General features: G+C 37.2%; 1 protein-coding gene across 4 annotated transcripts in view; it reads right to left on the bottom strand.

Moving 5' to 3' along the window:
- The window catches only part of TMEM117 (transmembrane protein 117), a 192,065-nt gene that overhangs the window by 90,520 nt on the left and 75,653 nt on the right, over positions 1 to 25,892 (bottom strand). For all 4 annotated transcript variants that reach the window (XR_002111932.2, XM_031553409.1, XM_031553408.1 and 1 more), the window contains one exon: positions 20,911 to 21,010. Coding sequence is in view for 3 of the 4 variants with exons in the window: in XM_031553409.1 (XP_031409269.1) it covers positions 20,911 to 21,010 (100 nt within the window). In the remaining variant the exon portion in view is untranslated. The remainder of the gene's footprint in view (positions 1 to 20,910; positions 21,011 to 25,892) is intronic.

Below are 25,892 nucleotides of genomic sequence, written 5' to 3'. Positions count from 1 at the left end.
TAATTTGTGAGAAGGGTAACTACACAGACCTGTAAATTCAGTAAATCTACATGAAGAGCAATTATGTTCACCAAAACAAGCCGAATCTCGGATTCCTAAGTTTCCATTTATGTTAAAATGAAAAACTGTATATAGATAAATGGGAAATAAAAAGAGCCAGTATGGTTCTGCAGCACCAGAGAACTAACTGAAGTTGCTTTCTCTGTTTGAATATTTGGTCTGGACAACTTCATTACACCATCAGGATCACAGACTTTCCTTCACCTTATAGAAAGAATTGATTATGGGTTCCGTCTGACAATCTGACCAGGTCCTATGCAACCAGGACAATCCTCTTTACTTCGCATCACATCTGTTTGTAGGTTGCCTACTCCAGTCCTCAGTAGGATGTGTGACCACTAAGGGACTGCTTTCTGACTTCTGAGCATATGTCTGACTTGTCAGAGCTATTCTGCTGCAGTAGCCAATGTGATTTCTTATATTATATCTGGAAGGGGGGCAGGAGAAGGAAGGAAAGTAGGCTCCTATTACTGTAATGTGTCTACTCTCAATCAAGCATTATTCTCCTGCAAGGCAAATTACTAAAGCAGAATTGCCCTGGTGTACCCAAAACGATTTTAATTCTGGAGGCTGTGACAACTTTGTTTCCACTTATTAGAAAAGATGAAGCAACAACAATCAATGGATAAATGATAAAAGATTGCATTTTTAAGTTGGGACTGGTTAGTTTAGAAAGTCAGTATGTGAAACTGAGTATTCCTTAACTTTTCTTCTAACAATAAAGATGTCATAAAGTACAGTATCTGTACAGTACAGAGGAGATTAATGATCACCATACTGAATAATTTAATGCAAACTGATATAAGTACAAGGAAGATATGAGGCAAAAAAAAAAGGATAATGTTTATCTGCAATACACATGCATTCCAATTGCTTTGCTTCTGACAGGTTAGCTACAGAAGCAAAACAGATTTAATTGATTGAGACTAACACTGTGAGAAAAGAAAGAAGTGCTAACCATCTATCTTTTTTTTGTTTCAGACCGTCCTGAATACATAGCATCCCTGGCATACAATGTGAGGAAATGTGCATGCTTGTCCTTCTCTTGGGCATGTTTAGCACCCTTCTCTTTCAAAAAAGAAAATGACACACTTCAGTGTGTCTTGAATGTTGTCTACTTATCAGTAACACTCACAGGAGAATGGATTTCTGTCACATAGCTTCAGAAGCTTAATTGCTATGTCTGGTTTGTCTTTCCTAAGGAAAGGCATACAGTGTCTGCTGAACAGAAACTAGCAGCTCTCACTTTCTGTTGTTTAGAGAAGGACTCAACAGTTACAATACTTTGCACACACGTTCTTAATTAAGTGTATAAGGCAGCAAGGTGGTTTGCTGAATCAGCAGTGGGGAACAGATAATTTGTTTCCAATTTTCAAGCTTTTTTTGACCAACATTCTTTCCCAAATCTTATTTCTCCTGGTTTTTAACACGCATGATGAGTGAAGGGTTTTTAGGCTGTTTATGTCAGTAAGGTGCACAAATAATGACTGATTGCTTATGGTCCTTAACATAAGCAACATCCTCAAAATGCTACAGTAATAGTAGTGGTGGTGATTTTGGGTTTTGTTCCTTTTTGCCTAAAAGAACTGATAGCAGACATCTGGTTCAATACATGAAGGCCAATTGAGGATGTGCCTAAAAAACAACCTATAACTAGTAGTCATCTTACCCCATAAATAATGAGCAGCCCAATAACTCCCCTAAGTTTTCCTTCAGAGCAGTAGGCTGCAGAAAAGAATCTCTCCTTGAATAGGGATGCCTCTTGAGGCTGTTTCTGTCCAGAGATCTCTTATACCTTGACATCAAGACACTTTGCCAATACAGATCCTTGGTAAATGAATAACAGTTTGTTTCAGGCATTGTTAGCTTTGATAAGACTATATTCTAGACTGACTGTGCACAAATCATCCCTTAGAAATAAACTGTTGACCAAGTTTGGGACTAGGAGAAGATCCAGTTGCACCTAGGATAATTACCTTCATGGCTCAAGTTCAGAAAACAAGGGGGTTCACTCTGGACCTCATGACTCAAAGGGTGGGCCTCCTCAACCTTTAGACGCAAACTGTTTAACAAGTCTGGGACTAGGAGTGGATTCAATCACACCTATATCCCTTACCTCCATGGTTCAAGCAGTTTAGAAAGCAAAGGGGTCCACTCTGAACCTCATGACTCAATGGGAGGATCTCCTATATAAGTGTGTTTATCCTACCGCCTATGCAGTAAATACACAAGTGTATCTGGACATAGCAAATCTTTTTAAGTCACTGCCTTATTTACAATTAGGCTGTGTTAAATCATTATACTGTATTCATATTATATCAATAAATATGCTCTAGCTTCTCTCTTACATGTGTAGTGTAATGTAGTTGATTCCATCCTCAACAGATATGCACATTTTTGTTCAAAACTCCAACTACTTCAATGGAAATACAATTTTGTTGTTATTTTGAAGGAAATTAAAAGCCACTGAAAACACTGTAGAAAGTGAGAAAAACAATCAGAATAGAAAAGGAAAATTGTTCCTTATTCACCCAGCTATGACAGAACATTCTTAATTATCTGGTCAACAACAGCGATCCTATGAGCAAACTGTAGAGCACATGATCACAATAAAGACTGTATCCTGGGGATGTACAGGATGAAGAGTGTGGAAAAAATACTCCTAGATCCTGTCAAGCCACTACTTCTTCCTCTTCACTCTCACTGAAGACAATGCAGAAATGATGAAAATCTGCATCCTGCTAAACATCAACATTCTGATGTATAAAGTAATGAAAATCATACTTCTCTTTGGCATCTACAGTCACAGATTTGGCAGCGATGATCAACACATGTATGACCTCCAGGCTTGATTACTGCATCTCATTACATCCAAGAGTAAAAAACTCTCATTGCTACTGAAAACAGCTGCCAGTTTGCTTAGCAACACAGCCACTGTGAATACATCTTCCTGGCACTTCGCTCTTTATGCAGACTCCTCCGTATTTCAGGGTCCAGGTGAAGGTCATTACTGTGGTCTTCAAAACTCTCTGTGGGACTGGCCCAAGGTACTGGAGAGACTGCCGTCCCCTTTGTAGCAGTGACCTCGTCTGACAGTTATGCTCCCCTGGAATGAAGAAACTGTCAGCTGAGGGAATAGGCTCAGCAGGGTGGAAGTCCTAACTTTACTTAAGTTAAATCTCCATGAGAGTGATATCACTCAGAAGAGAGGGAAATGACTACATCTGATGAGCTGCAAATCCCAGACCTTTAGCTTATCTCCCCAGTAACTGTCCCATCCCCACTCAATCAAAACCATGGAAAAAAAACAACAGAAATGAGAACAACAACAACAAAAAAGGCCCTAAACTATGTATTTAATAAGCTTTTTTTCCATATTGCCATAGGAAAAAACACACAAGAGAAAGAGATTCTAGTCTACCAGAAAGTATAAATGCATATTTAACCTGAAGAGTTGGGTGCCTTCAAGCTTTGAAAGGATTGGGTGCCAGCCACTACAGTGTATCATAAGTGCCAGATTTAAATACAAAATAGACATATATGGTCAGATGAGTAATACCCTTCCATAATTTTTTCTACTGTACTACTACTAGACTAGAAAACAGGTCTGGAAGACTGTTTATACCTTACCACTAGCAAAGATGCTTCAATCCCTTTCTGCCATGAAGTGCTTTTTCTGTTACATTGAGGAACAGCTCAACAGCAATATCAAATTCCAAGAAGACTGCTTAAAGCATCGCTTTAAGCTTAAAATATTTCCTTGAGTATTTTTTAAAAAGGATAAGGAGATTCTGTCATAGAAAAATCATACCTGCCTTAATAAGGGTTGAAAGAAAAAGGACACAGACTGCCATAAACATTTCTCAAAATCAGATGGAACAGAACTGAACTTTTAACACTCTTCCCATGTCATCATGACATCACACTTTACCCATACCTGAGATATGAGCTTCTGAGGAAAACTACTGCCCAGACTTTAAAAACTTGTCAGTTGGTGGAAGCAATCTGACTGTCCGTAAGCCCTTGGGCAATAAGATGACCTAGTGTGAATACAAATATATATAATTCACTCAAGGGATTACACTTTTGACATCATAAACTACAAGAACATTGCCTGAATGCTTTATGGGCAGCAGCAGAGACCCAAGAGCAAAATCAACATTGCTCTCTGAAGTAAATCAGTATTTTATATGGAATAGACTGTGAACTCTTCAAAAACTTTTAAGAACATAATGAATAATTCAAATTTTCCTCCAAGTGACCTCAGTGAAATTATGCTGAGGACTGGATTCAGTATTTATAAGTGAACTGAAACTAAATGAGGATCCACCAGTGCTATATATACTAGTGCTATAGCCCTTTAAGGGGTCCCTCATTCCCTGGTGCGTACGCTTGACCTACACACTGCTTTTTATTCCAGTGTAACAGCATCAGTTAGGGGATGATCATTCTAGTGTGGTCAGTCAAACTTTGGAAAGGGTGTAGTTACATCTACATGTTGATTCAGTATTCTACTGTTCCGTTTTAAAAATATCTTGGCTCCTAACTTCATCAGCATGTTTAATCTGTGTTGACAATATAAGGACTTTTTAAAAACGTTGTAAGTACTAAGTGCTGATAGTTGAGACACTCAGTACATTTGTATAAGCTACAGTCAGATGGAGAGCACATGGAGTGCTTCTGTAAGGGAGCCATGTTGTTTATCTGCCTGATAATGTCATTTCGAACACAAGGTAATGAAGTGAAGCAAGTAAACCCAAGCTACCATTACATTTTATAATTTGTTTCTATTTGAATAAAACTGATTTAATCTGCTTCCCTTTCAAAAATTGGTTAATCTTCTGTATTCATTTATACTTCACTCTGAAATGCATTATATTTTTAGAATTATTTTGTTTTTCATAAAACAAAATTCTAATGTTAGTCTGAGTGTTCTCTGTCAAGTCTATCCTATGCAGCCAGTGTATTTCAGCTAGCATCTGTGTATCACTGTGAACAGCAGGTATAAAGATGTAGTTTAATTGCGGAGAAAGAACAACATTCAGGAATTTCTACCTTGTGCAGCTCTTTTCAAGAGAACAGTTATGCTGTTATGTTAACGTATCCACAGTGTCTTCTTTAATTTCCTCTAATTGTGTTTTGAAATTATAGCTATTAGTGCCTTGCTGTGGTCAAGCCCCTCCTGCACTCCTGCCTATCTCCAGAATTCTGTGACACTGAAACAGTCTTGTGGTTTACTTCGGTTAAAAACTCAAGTAAAAGGTATACAACTGTATATAAGTTATGGATGTATTTGACAGAGAGGTCTCTCCTGGTCTGAATAGGAACACACAGATAAAAGAGAATACGTATGAAGACTGCACAGAAGGGCTGGTCCTTATTGCCAGTGAGAGCTGTACACTTGTATGCTGTCGCCTCTGAGCATCAGAACAAACAGCATCACTGCAACAGAAATCACACCACACACGTATGAACAGGATTTACTCAAGACACAAGAGAAGAGTGAAGCAATTGAGTGAAGGCTAAAAAATTCAGGCAGCACTAATGTTTATAATTTGTTATTACTGCATACCTTAGCACTGTATAACTTGCAAAAAATAAAAATAAAAAAGCACCAGTAAGAGACAGTCAGTGCCTTAGGTCTTACAGCACAGAGATGTCACAGAACACAAACAAGAAGTATGAAAGATGAAGGCATCATAAACTAAATCAGCAGATTTTAAATTCCAAATGAAGGGAGTTCAGCATGTACTGGGAGGCTGTTCTGTCTAACAAAGCTGGGCTTGGAGACTTGGAATGAACAAATTATGAAAGTAGAAAGAAATCTGAAGGGTCTAAAGCATCAACATGTGGTATACAGAAAGGAGGATGGCAGGAAGAAAGGCAGAGTATAGGCAAACAGACAGAAGTAGGGAATGTAGGGAATTACATACATTACAGACCATCTTTTTCACAGTGACAGTTTGAAATGAATGTTAAAGGATGAGATGCTAGAAAAGAAACCTAAGAGGAAAAAAGCTAATTTCTGAGGGAAAAGATTATGATATCATAAGTCAACAGCTAGATTTTGGAGACTTTAATATAAAACCCATATCACAGCCAACTTCTCAGTAGCCTTCTGGTTATCCCTTCCTGTCAAATTACTGGAATTTTATAACATTTGTGAGTAATTTGTTAGTAATTTTCATTACAGCAGTATAAAAGCTCCATTCTAAGCACCAAACAAGCCTTCAATAACCCAGCAGAGCAGCAGCACTTAACCTTCAATGTTTAGAGTGGCATAGTGCTCTCACTATATCAGATCATCAGCTCTCAAATCTCTACGCCTTTCCAAAGGCAAAACAAGATGCAAATCCGACCTGACAAGACAGCAGAAGTATTGCTTAATGGAGGAATAATCAGGCAGTGTTGGCATCTGTTCTGAAGTCACTCTCAAATATCTGGTTTGGAGCATCATGTGGCTGATTCAGGGCTATCAAGCTACCTCAAATTCATTTAACAGCTGCCGGTCAACTAAGTGGCATAAATAAGCTTGGAAATAGGTTAAAGCAATATAAATTGTAGGTTAGCAAAGCATGTGGATGATATGTGCCCAGTCTGTCTTCGGCCATGCCAATAAAAATAAGATGCCAGAAAATCACTGCAGGAGAAAAGATTCAAGTTGAGGCTTTCTGTGGTCACAGGCCAGCTTAGCAATAAATAAATCATATTTGTTTGTCTTATGCAGATTAGGGTACTCTGGAACTAATAATATCTGGTTGTCTCATATAAATTAAGGCAGTTTTCCATTGATAGTAAGATAACACAAACAAGGTACCTCCGAGTACTGAATCTGTGTGCACACACGCAAGTTTTTAGCTACAAATGTCCACCCAGATATCCAAAATCAATCTCAAGATGTAGATAAATTAAGCAACATTTCTTCCTAACAAATTTGTTAAGTTAAAGATAAAACATCAGATTCTGGAGGATATACAGTCCTGCTTGTTCCCATTGCTGTTCACACAGACCTTGATTTCACAGTGCTGTAGTACATGAATTTTTTATGCTTTATTTTAACTACGGTTTGATTTTATTCACCGCTGCATGACTTCAAATTTTATGTGAAGTTCTTTTAACGTTTTACCAGGAAAACCATGCCATTCTGGAAGTACTCTTTTACGTTCCTTAATTCCAAGGGGATGTTCAACAGTAAACATTGCTATGCTTTAACTCTGCCTTGTTGGTGGGACAACTTCTGGCATTTCTGTATCCCCAGCATTCAAATAGTAACTTTAGTACCATAAATGCAAATCAGTCACCCAACAGTTTTTTTTTAATTTCAGTTCTTTCTTCTTCTCAGTTTAGCTAAGAAAAATAAGCATTTTTACAATATGATTTATTTGCATGATTTCAAATGCCCCCTATACTCCATGCACTTAACACATCTTTTTCTTTCCAATGATTATTATGGTAGTCCAGAAAAATCAATTCAAATGAAGAAGTCAAAATCTGCAGCTAGTGGAGGATAAACCACATTCTTTCTATGATCAAACGACCACTTGGTGCTCATTCTCCAGGTCAGGTCTTAACTCAAATATAATGCAAATATTCCCACTTCCAGCTTTTCCCGTAGTGAAGATAATTTAGCAAACGGATAACTTAGGGATGTAATGTCAAGTGGTATAAAAAGCCATAAAGTGGTGGTATAAAGCTTCCTCCATTATTTGCTGTGGATATTTGCAAGGTCTATAAGAAATAAAAAGAAGGCCAAGAAACCATGTTTTCAGGGAGAAAAGTATTAATCTGCCTATGAGAACAGTAGGACATCCTAACTTGAGCTGCACCTGCCCTAGTGCTGGACTTTTGCCTATTATACACTGATGGATTCAAGCACCTACAAGACTTGTTTTCCCTTCTGACAGCACTCCGACCATTTTGCAGTTGATCCCATTGTCAAGCACTCTATTTAGGTTGTTTCTTTTCTATAAAACTAGGCTTTAGGGTGGTAGAAGGTTTTCTTCACAGGAAAAAAAAACAGAAACAAAAACAACACAATCAGCTCTATGTTCTGTGATTTATACACAGATTAAGCCTAGAAAAGGGCAAGTACAGCCAAATGCATCCACCACTTGGAAACATCCCTTCATCTGATTACAGGCGAGGAGAAACCTTAAGGTATGTTTTCATCACTGGCTAGGATAAAAACCTAGAGCAGCCCCTGTTTGTGATTCTCTCATGCATTTAAGTGCCATTTCAGTATTCTATAGAAGTTATTGTTGGCAGAGACACCATATAGATATACCAGAACACTGTCATCACTGGAGATAGAGAAAATAATTTTACTTAAAGACTTGAGGAAAACAGTGATGGGATAAAGATGGAGCAGCTTTTTACCTCCACCACCAATTCTATACATGACCCAGACAAACACCAAAGCATTGCTGACTGCAAGATATAAGGATTGACAATGTGCTGTATAAAATAAATCTTTTTGTCATCAATTACACTAATAAAAGGTCAGTGTAGCTTTATTGGCAGGTCAGTGTAACTTTATTGGCAGCTGTGGGTAACAACTGATTAATTTGGTCTGAAAAAGCTTAATCTGTAAGCGTTTTCTTTGCTTCAGTTCTTTCCTGTAAAACAGGGATATTTGCATACCTATCTCCACAAATTGCTATTGAGATCAATCCCTAATGTCTGCAAAATGCAAAATTTTTTTTATTACTGCCAGTGTAGGAGGCAGTGATTTCTTTTGTGATTTAGAAAAGCATAGCACTGCAAGAAATTACAAAAATAGCTGTTTAATGGAGACTTTAAAGGTACTTACAAAAGTTTAAGTGAAACTTGACAATTTTTCTACCCATTAAGAAAGTACTTAAAGATCCCATTTCAAGTAATGTGAAATAACAATGAAAAGAAACTAAGGAAAGATTAGAGTCGACTTACTGAAAGCCCTTTGGTAAAAGAAGTTGTTAAATAATTTTTAGTTCAAATACATTGAATTTGTATTTTAATATTTATTTTAATAAATATTAAGAAGAAATAGGGTAATTCTGCTGTAGTTATTGGAAACTTGGGTTTTAGAAACAGAGTTTTTGGAACCCAATTTTTTTTTTAAGAAACTGTTTGAATAGGTAATTTTTTCCATGTTTCTTGATCATAATCACAAGTTTAGATTTCAAAATCTGAACATAAACCCAACTTGACATTTCCTAAGATTTCTCCATCTCATGCTTTATTGCCATTTTCCTTACGTACAAGGTGGAGTCCATGACTGCAGTTACAACTTGATGAAGGGTTCTATTATTTCTTGGCTGGTTAAATTAAGAGAAGACTTCTCACACAATTGGTTGTAAACAAGTTCATGTATTATGCAGTACCATACAGGGAAATTAATTCTGTGCTGTAGTTACACAGGCATTTGCTTAATTGCTCTTCTGATATATTGATCTTCAGAATGTGTGAATGGAATTGATTTATGGCAACACCGGACACCATTTTCAAGGTACTGTAGTTATTATTAGAATAACCTTCTCGATTTTTCGGGTGTACCTCAATACAAAAGGAGTGTATTCTGGCAACCTAGGCATTCAAGCTATTTTTTTTCTGACCACACTTGAAATGTATTTTCCCAATAAAAGAGCATCAGAGATGAAATGGAAACAAGAAGAATTCATCACTGATTTTAGTTATGATGATTACACTATAGGGAATGTCAAATGAGAAGCGTAAAAAGGGGAGACAAGTCTATACAGAAGAAAAATTGAACCAGAGGCAACTGCAGCTTCTTCCAACTTCATAATACAGTAGCTTAATAATCTAGTTTAAGACTAGCAATAACCTCTTCTTTCTGTATCATTTTCAAGTGAACTGTCCCTTGTAAAGGAGCAGGGATTTTATGCATCATTTTGTTAGACAAGAGTATTGTGTCTTTTCATAATAAAATGGCCTTTTTTCCTCTTTTCCCTTTACAGTTTCCAATAGTTTGTCCTACATACCCTAAAGGAATTCGGAATTAAAGAAATGCTTTGCTGTGTACCACTGCCATCTGCTGCTAATCTCTCCCTGCGGATTCAGAAGGCCTTATTTCACCATATATTTAGTACACTAAAGAACTTCGGCTGAATTTACACAGTTAATTCAATATTTTTTTAATAATACTTATCCCCTTTCCATTCCACTATCGAGTTTCTCAATACACATCTCAGATTTATTGAAGTAATGCTTCAGTTTTGCTTCTAGCAAGATTTTTTATTTCATTTATTTATTTATTTATTTTGCCAGTCTGTGAAAAAGGTTTGTGCTTGCAAGCTCAAGCACAGCCAGACAACTGTTCCAGAAAGGAAGTGTCCATCTTTGGGACTCCAACAATTTACACCCTTGCCATCTGTACTGAAAGATCTTCAATAAGAACACGTTATTTCTAGAGCCCCAGTGCTGCAGCACCTCTGACACCCACACTTTCACACCTTCTTTAAGGAGTACATCATATTAACGCAGAACTGCTGCGTAAGTGTCTTTAAATTTCTATAGCATGCTGACTTCAGCTCCTAAATACACATAACCAAGACATGTCAAGATCTGCTGTATAAATACCATCAAGAAGCAAGTACAGCTTTACATGAAAAAGAACAAAACAGAATACGATAAAGAGGAAACATTAATGTAAAACTCCAAGTCTCACTGTAAGTGAGAGGGCTAACTGAAGCTACAAAACAAATCAGTTGAACAAGATTTGATTTGCGGGAAAACCTATCTTCTCCCTTACACCTTCTCTTTTGAAAAAGACAGAACTATCTTTCACCTATCACATCTGAAGAGCAGAATAGCTCCCATCAATATTTGACATGATCCTTCATTCATTTTTAAAGCATCTCAGAACACTGGAGATTCTAAAACACAGATATTCACTGTTCTTAAATTAAAAGAAAGACTATGCCCAGAAAAAAATGCACAAATATGTCTGAGGTTAAAAGGAATCAAGTGCCAGTTCCACACTCATCACAGCCAGAAAACAGTCACCTTCACTTCTAAGTACACCACTACATCACTGTCTAGGTTGTCAGGTCTTGGCTTGCTACTGCACTCTCCCCTTCTGTTTCAAATTGCTGAGTTCCTCACCCCCTACATGCAGAAGGTGTCTATGTAACGCAGAAAAAGCAATCACAGAACTTCCACTGAGCACTGAAATCAGTGATGCACACTGTGCTCATGCAGCTCAGGGCAAGTCGTCATGGACTTTTTACTATCTTTGTAGAATTCTAATCTGCCTGTTGGTTCTACTTGTTGCATCTTTCAGTTCTTAAGGGAGCACAGTGAAGTCAGAAATAGGTTTCTGTGTCTTAATAGTGAAATCAGTTAGGAAGCACTAACAAATACAAAGTCTTATCTCACTCTAAGCATTATCCTAGAAGTCCTTGCAAGAAATAGCACTGGTTTCAATATTATAATACCAGAAAATCACACAGTAAATGTCACATGAAGACATTTGACTTCACTTTTCAAATCAGATGAAGTTACAAATTTTCAGAGGAATGTGGTGTGTGCCAGAGCAGTCAATAAAAGAATAAATAAAAAACAAAATCAAACAACAACAAAAAAACCCAGTAGCTTCTAAATAGTTCTAAATCTTTTTCACTTTCCTGCACCTCCTGAGTCTCCTCTTCTGCTCCACTTCTGCCCAGTGAAGAACAGATGCATCTTGTTCCAACCTGCTTGCTTGTTTGTTTGTTTATTACTATCTTTTCTCTTCCCACGAGGAAACTGTTTCCTTGCTTTGATGGTAAAAAGCTCACCTAGGCAGCTGAAAGTACAACGCTCTGCAGTGTTCCCTGCTGACAGTAGCTGGGGTTGTATTTGTTGAAAGCTTCATGGAAAAAATACACTTCCACCCTCCTAGTATTACTTTTTGTCTTCTAGACCCTCCCAGAGGATGCCCACCCTTATGATGGCACAGCATTAACTTTCACTGTGAGCACTTCATACTGACCAGTGCAGAATGCAGGATAGTAGATAAGATGAATGAGTGGTATGTTCCAGTACTGAATTCCTGATTTTGTTTTTAACTCAAGAAATATCTCCATATGAAACTACAGAACAGCATCCATATACATAATAGTTATATATTGGTTTTGATCTGGAGTAATTAAAAAATTAATGCTAAAAATGTACCTTGTCCTCTGAACCAAAACCCACAAAAATTACTTCCATATCCATGTGGTTGGATAACTCCAGCCCTCAATGTCTACTGTCGTTTCTGGCCTCGTATTAAGTCCTTTTTAGAATAGTGGATTAAGTCTTATTTCCACATAAACAACTGCAGCTTCAAAAAAGTAAAAAAACATTATTAATTGAAAACAGGGCTACTCAAAACATACAGTTCATATGTGGAAACACATTATTGATACGTAATCATGAAAGAATGACAGAGCAGACACTTCTGAAAGGACATGCTGCTGTTAAGCATCTATCCATTTATTCTTATCACCCAAGATATCAAAACACATATTGTTTAACACCAACACAATCTGCAAGCAGTAGATGGAACAGTTCTAGGGAGAATCAGGGTAGAAAATAAATGCACACAAGACCCACACATCTCAGAGAGCTCCAGTTATCAGAAAATCCTTTTTTGCCTTCAGGTATTTGCTTGGTCTATGACTGAAGTTGGGTGATAAATCAGTTCTTGCAGAAACAGCAAGACTGCACATCAACTAGCTACACACCAATCAGGGCACCTGTGCATAGTGTACAGCTTTACGAAAGAATTGAGAGAGGTCTTTGTGGTTTTTGGCAATACTCAAAGCAGAGACACTTTCCAGAAGGAAAGTAGCTTGAACCACAGTTGGCAAGTGCTCCAGTGATGGCAAGAAGCCCCACAGCAATCTTGTAAGAGGCAGCTTGTTGTCAATGTGGTCACTCTCAGCAAGCAAGGTCTAACTTTTTCATTTCTCATCTCTTCACAAACACTGTGGGAATTTCTGTTGTCAGTTTAAAAAAGAAACATCCATCTTGACACCTCAGCCCACAGATACGAAATGAAGGAGGGAAAAACATGTTAATTTTTCTTACTCTGTAAAAATTGGAAATTGAAAGTACAAAGAATTTAAGGTTGTGTTGTAAAATGTGTTATGTTCAGGAAGAACACCAAGATATGTTCCACGAGAGCACTAAACACTGTAGGATACCAGAAACTCTGTGTTGGGATTACTGGGTTGGGATTTCTACTGGGTGAACCCTGACTGACCATCAGCAGACTTTTGGCTCCAGTAGAAAACCCCATGTTATCATCATGATTCAGATCTGAAAAGGGAGTGAAGAGCTTGACTAAAGAGTGAGCTGAGATTCTGAACTTCTTTACTGATAATTAACAGAATCTCTTTAGCAAGCTTGTAACTGTTGTGGTAAGACCATTCATCCACTGCATTGCTTGGTCTGGGAACAGAAGATCTGACATTACTTCTTTATATCTAAGGCAAAAAGAAGTACCATGGAGTAAGCCTAATTTTTCAAAAAAGGTTCTCAGGCCACTCCTCTATGTTTTCCAGTTCTGGATCAAATGTAAATAACATCAGAGTGCCTGAAACATCAATCACAGCATTCTCACAGATCTTTATTTTGTGTTCATTTATTGACAAAGAAGAGATAGTTCTTTAGATTACTGAAAAAAACTCAAGTGCTGCAGGGAAAAACTTCTTAACTCACAAGGTTTAAATCAAATCAAAATCAAAGTATTTCATTGATTTATTAACAATACATCATTAATCAGCAACCAGCCAGCACTATGATAGATAAATCACAATGCTTGGCATCTAGCAAATGTTAACATTCTTTGAGACCCTTCTTTGCCTAATTCCCAAAAGCTCAAAACAACACACATAACACACACATAGTTAAGGGATCACAGACATAGACATTACAAGAATATACACCCCTTCCAGTAGCATGGGTTCCCCCAGTTGCAGACATCTCCTTTTGCAGATATGAGTGCTCCTGCTTTATGTGTGTCCATGTCATTCACTCCCTACAATCTAATTCACATACCAGAAAGAGCACATCACAAATATACACACACTCAAGGTCCAGGCCCCTGCTTGGTGCACTGTCAGAACTAAAGTTGGAAGTGGGCTGCTCACAACAGTCTGAAGGGAGTACGCTCTGCCTGGCTTAACCAGACAGCACACCATGGCAGTGGGGTGACTTCTAACTAAGTTTTGACTTCTGTTCCGCTACTTTCCTTTATTCAGTCTCAAGTTTTCATGCTTCTTCTACACTCCATTTCAAGATAATTCCTTCTAGTTTTCATAAGTCTCTCAGCAATTTCCTCTTTATTGTTTAATCTAACAGACAGCTTTCTTCTTTAGTGTTATTAGGTTCTAGACAAGGACCTTCTCAGGCAATTTTGAGTACTGTATCCACAGTCACAATCCTCTCAATTATCAGTTGTTGTCATACAGTCCATAAGATGGAGGTGTGCTAATTCTCCCATGCTTATGATCTACCACCCCCAGCAACAGAAAATTTCCTGAGTTCATCTAAAGCCACTCACCAGACACAGGTTGTCAGATGAATGACAACATCTCCTGCACAGCCCGCACACACCCCTCACTAGGCCCAGCATGCATGCTGAGTTTTGCTACAGTGCTCACCAGGTTCAGGATTACTGAATTAATATGCATGAACACACGGAGTGAAGAGAAAACGATCCAGACAGTACAATAAATGTGTGTATGTGGTCACAGAAATGTGCATAAGAGTTCACATTCCTACATTCCTTCAAAAACAAAATTGTTGGGTGAAATTTCCCACATATTTAAAATAAATTCTTGAACTATTTTTGCTTGCCACAGGAAGGTGTCAGATAATCATTTGATCATTCAAATCATTCATACATTACTGATGTATGTGTGGTTGCTTCACTGAAATCCTAGGACAAATTTTGGGGCACAACATTGGGCCTTCCAATTCTTACTCTTTAATTCTGAGATAGAGCTGAATGTAGTCTTCTCTAGAAGAAAATACTGAGGCTTTTACTGGTAGATATACCAAGATATGTTTTAAAGTCCAGAAAATGCTTATCTTCAACAAAGACACCCACTGTGAGGATGAGCTGAAAGAACTCATTGGCTGGGAAAGAGATAGGGATGAAGCAACACCTCTGCCAATGCCTGGTCAAAACTCATATGACAGGGGAATATAAAAAAAGATGGAGTTTGAAAAAGCAGATAATTATAATCCAGAGCATAAGAACAGATGGCTACACCATCAATCAATGAATAAATAATAGTGCAGTCTGACTTGATGGGATGATCAGACGAACTCAGATGACACCAGGCACACTCCACCTTACATAACTATATACCAGCCACAAAGAAGAGCAGGATGTGTACACATTTGTGCCCTACAAAATTGAAAACACAGAATTAGCAGGTTTTGTATGACTGAGCGTTTAAATGCCAGTTGTGTCAATGTCTTTATGTACGTTATTTTCTAGAGATAGAACAACTAGATACAGAAGACTGCAACTGGACTGACCCTTAAGAAGAGGAAGAAAAGTAAAAATGAAAACACAGCAACTGGCATTGTGCTTGCTCCTCTGAATGGAAAGAAGCTTGTTGCCACCAATGATGTTACTCACATTCCTGTGCAGCTCTGGCAAGTGGTTTTAGTAATGTGTCATACACTTTGCTCCTTTCATTTGGCGCTTCTTTGTTCAATTTCATTTCCACTACTGAAGCACAGTGAAGTTGTAAGCTATACAGTACTTTAGACACCATTGCAAATTCAATTAGAGTTTTATTTTGTCATTTGATATGTCAGTGAAATAGAAACAATCAAGAAGACTGACTCTGGTCACAGTCTGAATTGTCACGCTCAGTCCTTGACAGAGCAATGAGTTAGAAAAGGTGTCATTCATTCAAGGCTCCTGACTCTCCCAACTATCATGGAACAAGCATTAAGATGGCAGAGTTTGCACTGCTTCTAAATTAAAAAAATTCAGTATTTTCTTGAAAGAAGGATCACTCTTTATGACTCATACAATCAAGAGTTAACATTTGTGGCTATCATTTTATAAGAAAAATATGTACAATATCTCAGAAAGTTATTTTTAACAACCATTTCCTTTCATCGTTCTTTTATAGTGGTGTTCTGCCCAGTACTAAAGGAGGTTTTCATTTTTTAATCACACTAGCACTTTATTCTTTATCTATTGGCATTGCAGTAGTTTGGTGTGTCTTATTTTTTGTAACGTGATAGTATCTGCACTATCAAGGTTGCTCACTTCCTTTGAACATGCCCTATTAACACAAACACACTATGAGATGAAATAAAAACAGAGATAAATCAACCTAATTTCTGCAGAGTGGCAACTAATCCTTCATTGCACTAGAATGTCAGAATAGGTACCCATGTCTCAGAAAAAAATGAGAACAATAATCTTTTGTCTTAAAGAACACAAGGGGAGCACTTCAAAATCATTCAATAGCTTGTTCTCCTGTTCTGCAAATATATCATATTTTTCAAGATTTCAGTGGCAACAATGAAAAGTAAAAGCTGCAAATACTGTTAAATTTTTCTGCCAATAGTTTTGCAAAAAAACACAATGTCAACAAGTAAGCATATGCTCTTTTTACAAAAACAAGTAAAGAATTAAGCAGACAGAGTTTAATCTACAGGTACTGGATATCTACCAGAACATAAAATCAAGTTACTGGAGCACAATGTATGTGTTACATTACTTCACCCTTCCCTGCATAGTATATTAAAGCATTATGTTGATTTATAGAGAAAGGTCACACCAGCATTTACAAGGTCAAGAGTTTTAAGCAAGTATGTATTTACTGCTATTAAACATTTCTATCCCAAACTAAGGAAACTGTACTGCACAGAAGGAGAGAAAAGGTATCACGGCAACAAGGCCAAGAGGGGTCCAGCTTCAAATTAAACAACCACCAATTTTGGTTCCTGGTTCAAAATTATGACTAAAAACAGTCACCGAACTATGGAAATATCCAAAGCTTGGTAAGACCCTCCTTGTCTAGCCCTAAGAGATCCAAAAGACTGTGCTACATAGAAGAGAGGTTATATGTCCAACGGTTGAGTGTGTCTGAAATACACATATTCACAATATAGGTCTTTAACCACAAGAACATACGTTTATGTTTTCAGGGTGACACTACCATTTTCAGGCTCTGCCTTTGCCCCTTCCACTATATTTAAGAATATACAAAACAAAGTATTCCCACATTAATTTTTGTTCAATTGCAAAACCATGCCCAGCCAATTATACAAAAGAGTTTTAAGAGAAAACGTATAAAAATAAGGGAAAATACACATGAAGGCATCCCCAAACTGTTTAGCACATTCACAGCTCCTGAGCTGGGACTTTGTTTTTCATACAAACAGCAATTTCAGGGCCACTCAGCATCATCTGAATATTTCTTTAATGGCAGCAGGGAACACTGAGGCTGTGAAAGGAGAGCTAAGTGAAATGGCTGGCTCTGTAACTATCAGGAATGGGGATATTTCAGAATGCAATTACTGAATGAGGTCAACAAAGCACATTTATAAAGGAGATGTGGCTGAAACAGCCTAACCTGATATTTTAAAGGCTTTTAAAATCCCATATCAAAGGCTTCTATAGAAATCCAACAGTCAGAGCTTTAGGGAAGGTCCTTATGTTGATAAATAACTGGTTAAAAGACAGGAAAGAGAAGGTAAGCAGGTTAGCCAGACAACTCTTGCAATGGACAGAGGACATTAGTGGAGTTCCACAGGGATTGGTGCAGAGAATGCAGTTCTTCATCATATTCTTAAGTATCCTTGTGAAACGAGTGAGCTGTGAGATGAGAAAGCTTTATAATGATATTAAGTTATTCAAGTAATAAGGATGATGACTGTGCTGACCACGAAGAACTGAGGAAAGTCCTTACGGAAGGAAGTCACTAGCAAATAAAATGGCTGATGAAATATTTTGTAGATAAACGTAAAGTAATTCACAGGGGGCAAAAGAATTCTAGCTTTACATTAAGATACCATGGGCCTCCTTTGACCATCGTAGCCCGGGAGCAAGATTTTGAGGTTATGACAGATAGTTTATCTACAGAGAGCAAATCATCACCACCAGCACTAAGATGGAAATATTGCATTAGCGCTACATATTGCCAGTATACTCTGGGTATACTCTCCAAACTTTTTTACTCTGTAAATTTTGAGCACACTTTACCAATGGAGGTCTTCATCAGTGTGCATGCTGCCCACTCTCCAGTGCTACTAATACCTCTACACTTGCCAATGAACATTCTGCTGATACTCCGAGATTTAGCTGCCCTAAAGTTCCAGTTCAGTTCAGTTCCACAGACTGATTCATACACTTTGCACTGCAGAAACAATCTCATTGTTCTCTTTTTCTCTGAAGATATAAACATCTGAGATTAAAAATTTGAAGAGATTTCATACAATCTTTGCATATGAAAAGCATGAGGAGTTTGACACTTACACCAGCCAAAAGCATTGTTCTGATGGAAACGTGGATTGCAGCTCTATATAGAAGCATTCACATTAGCACCATGTAACATGGCATTTCTCTCAAAATTAAAATGACTTAAACTGAATGTCACTTTTCAAAGGCTGTTAGAATACGCCTTCCCTCCAAATCCAATTTTGATTTTAATTTACATTCAGACAATTCTAATAAAAGACACAGGGAATAAAGTCTACAAATACTTTAAAAATTTCTTTGGCAATGGGGAACTTGGGAGAATGACGGAGGGAAAGGGAAGCAAAGACTAAATGTCAGCAAAGTAAGGCGGTAATGTCAGGAGTGATGGACAGTCTATATCACGTCGTTGAGAAAACGTGAATTTGCAGTGCCAGGAATTGTGACTTTTTTGAAAATTCATCCTCATTTATACTGCATTCTGTTGCTGCTTTGTAGATAAGGAAGATAATAATGATAATAAAGGAACATACAAAACAAGTGATGCATAGCTCAACTGCTCACCACCCACCAACAGATGCCCAGCCAGTTCCTGAGCAGTGGCTACAACCAATCTCCCCAAACTGCCTCAGCAATCTCTCCTGGTCCACTCCAATAGAATCTCATCTGGTACAATCCAATTTTATCTCTATTGCTGAAAAGACCTGGGAGAGCTTTGAGTACACAGGAAGGGATCACTGCTGCACATAATACTTTCTTTGGGGGAGGAGGTGGAGGGGGACAAGTGAGAAAAGAGGGACTGAAAAACTGGAATGCAGTGTGAATTAATTGTATGTAACGTTGTCAGAACTCTAATACACATATGTCCCTCTCAATTCAGCTTAGCTTATGCATCATCAGGGTTCAAGCTAAAAGTTTTCAGAAATAGCCATGAATTTTATTACTGATTCTGCAGAAATCCACATTAATGGTCAATATCAGTCAGCATATGTTGACTCCTTTTTGTAAGCTTGTATGTACAGATGATTTGTTCTGTACTTGATCTTCATGGCTTCTATTTCACAAAGCATAATTTGTCTCAGGCAAACTACTGACATCTAAACAATATGCTGAAGAAATCATTCATGCTCTTTTTTTTCCCCTGTCTGTTATACAGTATGTTCAAAATATGTGGAGGATACATGATAAACTGACATAAACTCAGATTGCCTTCTCAGACTATTCCCACAGTTTTGTAGAACATACTCTTAAGAGTCTTACAGTGATTCTTATTTGAAACTATTTCTATAGTGATTCTTCCTAACACATACCACAGCCTAAAATAACACTTTCTACATGCTGTGCTAAGATATTTTCCTACCACGCTTATGTGACATGTGATAAACATTCACAATTGGGTAATGTTGCCTGTTTTAATGAATCTCCCTAGAATTATGTTGATCATTTTGAGTAGAAAAACTGAGGTAGCAGTGAATCATTAGGGAGAAGTTATTAATTTAATTAATAAAACAAATTATGCAAGCTTAAAAAATCATGGTCTTCTTACTTCAGTATAAACAAATGTAGTGACTTTAGTGACTAATGTAGCAATCAACAATTGTTAAAATTCTTACCTACATTTATTGGAAAAATATAATCTTAGTAAAAAGAAAAAAGAAAAAAAGCAAATGTAACAAGAATTCACTTTTTATCACTTTGTGTTTAAGAAATGCTTTTCCTGAATAACAAAAACACATTTGGATGTGCTTCATTTTAGTTTCCAGTTGATATTTTCTAGTTCTCTTTCACTAAGGAGCAACGTGGGTAACCCCCATTTCAGGAGATAACTTTTTTAACAATTATAATTCAAGAGAAAAGCAGACTCATAAACACATCTAATTTTTTGCAAAAACATATTCTTCTAACCTTTAAACTAGAGACAAATTTAATCTGATAAATTCACATCAAACAGGCTACTTTCAAATTCTGGGATGTAAATGGCTTGCTTGCTTTCTCTCACCTCCATCACTCTTTATCACATCATTCAGTCATTTTTTCTTCTTTTTAATCCTTTTAATTAGACTTGTTTATCTTGAGCTATTACTCTATGTTTTACCAGGTAGCAAGTCGTTATGTTATTTCACAGCAAAACAGGGCCACCAGGATGTTTTTACTTAAGCCCTTGCTGTCCTTAGAAAAATTCCCACTCACAACAGAAGGAACAAATTGGTGCCGTAGCTCCTGAAACACTTTCTGACTTCCAGCTACTTAAATATCCTGCCATTAGGCCTCTTTACCTATGCTTGCCTTCATTTCCTATTTTCTTGAGTTGAAACATTTGAATACTCCAAGAAGCTGAGTTTTAGTCCTTACCCTTTCCTCTCTTCCCCAAAACTAAGAAATTTACTTCACTTCTTTTCTTTTTTAAAATGTAATATTGTATTCCTTACCATCCATGCTGTGACAAAATCTCCCATCCAAGTCCCAACTGCAGCTACCTTCATAAAATTTTCATTCCTGATGCCCATGAAGTCTGTTATAATGTATGCACTGTGGAAAAAAAGAGCACAGATTGTAAGCTACACACGCTTGCTTAATGTAGTTATAAAGAATTTGCTTTAGCAACAAAATTTATGATTACTGTGAAAGATTTCCCATTTCCTGCATAATCACTTTTTCTGCTAGATCTGAACCTTGACACAGTACTGAACTAGGATGGGTCAATTCCAATTAGAAATGGAAATGTGATTTTACAGCCCACATCTCTTCTGAAGGTGCTAAAATAGTGACAGGTAAAGGCTTTAGGATTATGTAAGGCTTCTGGAAATAAAAACAATTTTACACTTTTTACCTCTTCCCCTGTACAAATGCAATTGCTACATTCTCAGTATTGATAACTTTCCAAATCTTGTTGAAGAAAAATGAAAATCTTTAATGTCTCTTTAAAGAGATAATTGAGTCACCTGACTTTCAACTCCACCAGCTATACAAACCATGTTTGTTTTTTTTTTTTTAACACAGTAGTGCAAGTAAGCGTTAGAGAATTTCAATGAAAAGCAGTGACATATACACTGTATTTCCATAGATATATTTTATTTAAATCCAAAAGAAGTATTTGTATTCTGTTTAAATAAAAACCTTACACAGTAATTTGATCTGAACACCCAAGTTCATTATGGCAAGAAGGTAAAGTTACCTGCTGGAGTAAAAGCTCTTTGGGAGCACGCACAGCTTTGAATATAGTCATATTCTTTGCTCAAATGCTTTTATAGTGTTTAGGAAGACATGACTGCCCTCAGGAACTAAAATACTGAAAAATGAAACTGTTTTCAAGATGCCTGGAAACATTGCTTATACAATGCTGTGCCTACGTAAGGTTGTGCACAACCAGCCCAGTTGTACGTAGCAGCTTTATTGTATTTTTCAAATCTTATCGTTACTATGTACCCAAGAACGTAATTTATAGGGTTTAGTGGACAATATCTGAGCAACTGGACCAATGCAAGCTTGATCCCACTTGTTGGGGCAGTCATATTAAAATCTAGATTTTTGATTGAGATACTGGGTCTTGATCACACAAATCAATGCACAGCACAGTACTGCTACTTAGATATGAGTTGTTAAGTTGCAGAGTAAAAATACTGATGTCAAGGAATGGTTTCATATAAAATGGCATACTCTAATGGCTCTTTTGATTATATACACTTGGTGACCATTTAGATAACGTTACTAAAAAAAAAAATCTCAATTTTTTAATGAGATGAACAGCATATAAATGCTGGCTTACATTTTCTGCTGGAGTGGGGGAAAAAAAAGGCAGTTTTTCTAAGCTATTTTTAATTATTTTTCATATAGTTAATAGGATTATTCAGGCTGTAAATGTGCTGCATTGCAAATAAGGATTCAGGAACACAAGATCAGCTATACTGGGTCAGTCTAAAGTCTCTCTGTTCCAACATCCTTTCTCCAAGAGAGGAAAATAACAAATTCCTAGAGAAGACTGTAAGAACACACAAGAATACAGAATCACAGAATACATCTCCCAGTTGCAGAGAGATGGGGAGAGTGTAACTGTAAAACATTTAAAATTCCCTTTTTCCCTGCATTTTCAGTATGACAGTTTTGTAATATTTTGTAAAGGTGAACAATAATTAAGTCTGCATTGCTTATTGAGGTGTCTCATTAACAAAAAAAGATAGAGTATGAACATCAGTTGTAAGGACTGGCCCCCCAAAGCAACCTTTTTGTGTAAAACACATGCAAAAAAACCCATGGTTCTCACCTTTTTTTAATTCCCATTACTCATATGCATAAAACATTGAAATATGCATTATACATGACTACAGGTGTACAGAAACCAGCTGAACATTTACACAGCACTCCTGAAAAACAGCCACCTAGCTAACTCCTACAGCCCCACTGCTCATTGTGAGGAGCAGTAGCAGGCTGATGTACGCACGACTGGTTATCTAAAAAGGCTGAGAGGCAAATAATCACTGTGTATAGGTATTAACAAGTGGAAGAAATACCACACTGGACATAAACAATTTTATTTTTTAATGAAAATGAAAATTTTCCATATAGTCACTTGTTTTTAAAAATGTTGTATCTCAAGCCTTAGAATAACATCAGGTAAGTGGTAGACAATAATCAAATGCATAGAAAGGCCTTGAAAGCATCAGATCATCCTCACAGTCATTTCTGAAATTTGAAACATGAACATTTGAAACATGGAAGCATCCAAAATGCTTAGTATAAGTTGTGCACCATATTCTATAACTAATCAATGCCTATGCTAAGTCTGCAAATTGAGCGAGCTTCAATTAGAGCAAAATAACATTGTTTTAAAGAAACTCATAATAACATAATCTGCGCATAATTCAAGTGCATTTACTGATTAAAATAAAATTACAACCTTTAATGGAATACGGCAAATATTTTTAGGACCGTCATTTGCTTGTTAGAAATAGTAACAAAACACACTTCTATTTTATTAACTATTAGCATTACATCCCACTCTCTGCAGTATTATTTTAGCCTCAAAATACAAAGTTCACTTTTCAAAAAAAAAATAAAATAAATGTTTTTTTTTGGTGGATAAAAATGAAAAAAGCATCTAGTTTTAATTTAAATACAAATGAGAATAGCTATTTTAAAAAAGTCATGCGTGCCTGATGATGTCACCAGGTTACGTATTTTTACCTGCACCAGAAGTAATATTATATCTATTGTGGAAAAATCTCCACAGTTTTCTAGCTTTAGCTTGTAGTCAAAGCAGTTTTCTATAGTTGGTTACTGTCATTTCACAGCTAAGACCCTTGTCTGCACCTTGTAGGATGGTTAATGGTCGTTGGGTTTCAGCTAGCTTTCCATGGTCAGCCTGGGTTTTATATAGTTTGTCAAAAAGCTTCTGTTTGATTTGCCATACTTAAATTCTGTAGCAAGTCACATTCATATTGCATGAGCAGCACAACCTAAGAAAACACTAAAGGAAAAAACACTGTGGTTAAAGTTAGAACAAATTAAAAAGCTCCTCAGAAACAGAGAGGATATCTGTAAATAATTAAATGTTGAGAGGTCCATATTTGAGAATACTGTATATGAAGGACAATTTTTCAACTGGTACTTGGAACAAACCTACTACTAATTACTGATAGTAAAAATGGAAGCAGCTAAGCAAGGGAAAATGCTCAAAATGCTCTTTCCAGGCCAAAGCCTACAGCAGGTAGACCACAGTTTTCACACAATAACAAACCAGAGACAAAAAGAGAAATTCTGAGGCAGAAAGAGCCCAAAATCCATCATCATCAGGTGCATCCAAAGGGTAAATTAATAACAGGCAATCAGAAAGAAGATGTACGAGCACAATGTATTTGATCACTTTTTTGGAGTCGGCACTAGAATAGGCAGAGAACAAAGAGAGAAATAACAGCACTATCCCAGAATTTTTTTTCAAAGCAAGAAAGATTTTGAAGTCTTTTTTTTTTTTCCCCAAAGGATGACACTTCAGGAGCTGTCTAAATGACTAACAATCTGTAAGCACGTGGAACACTTCTAGGTTCAGTACAGATGTACAAGCCCTGTGATGCTAACAACACTGTTACACTGAAACAGGATCCTAAGCGTGGGATTTAGCTTGAATTTAGACACATCCATAAGTGTAAGCCAGGGATCCATACACTCAGTGGAGTCCTAATCAGAAAAGTAAGTGGAGATTATAGCATGATTCATCAGTAACCTACTGTAGATGTGCTAGGTGAAGGATATGCTTACCTTGTTATTGCAGGATAGCTAGCATGTCAAAACAGTATGTTCATATACCAAAAGCTTTTGTTAAACCCAGGTGACTAAATCATTCCAAGAACTGCAACATACTCTATTCTCCAGTTGATAATCCAAAGGGATCTATATCTCCTGTAAATCCTGTGACACAGCTGACAACCCAGACACTTTTGGACTGAACCCTGGATCCCCATGGACTGCAATGAGAGCATTGACACTGATGGGAGGCTAGGGTTGCCGAGGTGCAGGGATTGAATCCCATTTTAGGGACCTTTGTGCAGTTGGCTTTTTACACAGTACCTAGGGCACAGGGCTAGCATATAGCACATGGCACGTTCTGTACAGTTAAAATAATTGCATGCATACCGTGGTAGCTTGAGATGCTTCCAAGAGGGGAATGGGCATAGATGTCTTTTATCTCGAGCCATAGTAAGTCTGTACATGTTCAGCAGTCTAATACATGCTTTTCTAAGGCAGCTTTCTTATCTGGCAGTCCCACTAACTAGCTGATTATCTGTTGAATTCATCTTGGTGCACCTGACAAAGTGAAGTGTCTTGACAATGGCCAACAAGGGACAGCAGAGAAGCTCACAGTTCGCAAAGATGCATGTGCTTTGACATATCTCCACAAGCTGCCATTATTCTTGATTTCACAGAGCTAAAGAGTAACAGAATAATTGAAAACATATACAAAAGACTGAAGTTATAGTTCCTGATCCATATTCGGCCCTCTAAAATAACAGAATGGCAAATGAGAATAATATAGCTCAGCTGAAAAGATATTCCTCTGCTGCTAGAAGCTGGAGCCACAAGGAACTGGAAGACCTACATTTTATAAGCCAACATGCCATAAGGAAAATGGCATTAAAGCGTAGCTACTTGCCCATAGTACAGACAACCACATGGTCGCTGGCCCTTCTGAGTGCACTGAACCAGTTACCTTGCTTGACAGAGTGTCAGAGAAGTAACAGCTGCATGAGGCTCAGCAGGCTAATCTCTGAACACACCAAAACCAGCATTCAATAACAGTTTGACCACTGCAGGGCTCCCTTGAGACAGATCCATGGCATAGTGCAAGACACCTGAGACTAATGAACTGATGCTGAATACTGCTTGTTGGTAACTTGTTTATAAATGCCCTTTTTTTTTT

This window comes from Meleagris gallopavo, chromosome 1, assembly GCF_000146605.3.
Source record: "Meleagris gallopavo isolate NT-WF06-2002-E0010 breed Aviagen turkey brand Nicholas breeding stock chromosome 1, Turkey_5.1, whole genome shotgun sequence".
Taxonomy (NCBI): Eukaryota; Metazoa; Chordata; class Aves; order Galliformes; family Phasianidae; genus Meleagris; species Meleagris gallopavo.
This window is presented reverse-complemented; position numbering and strand designations above follow the sequence as displayed.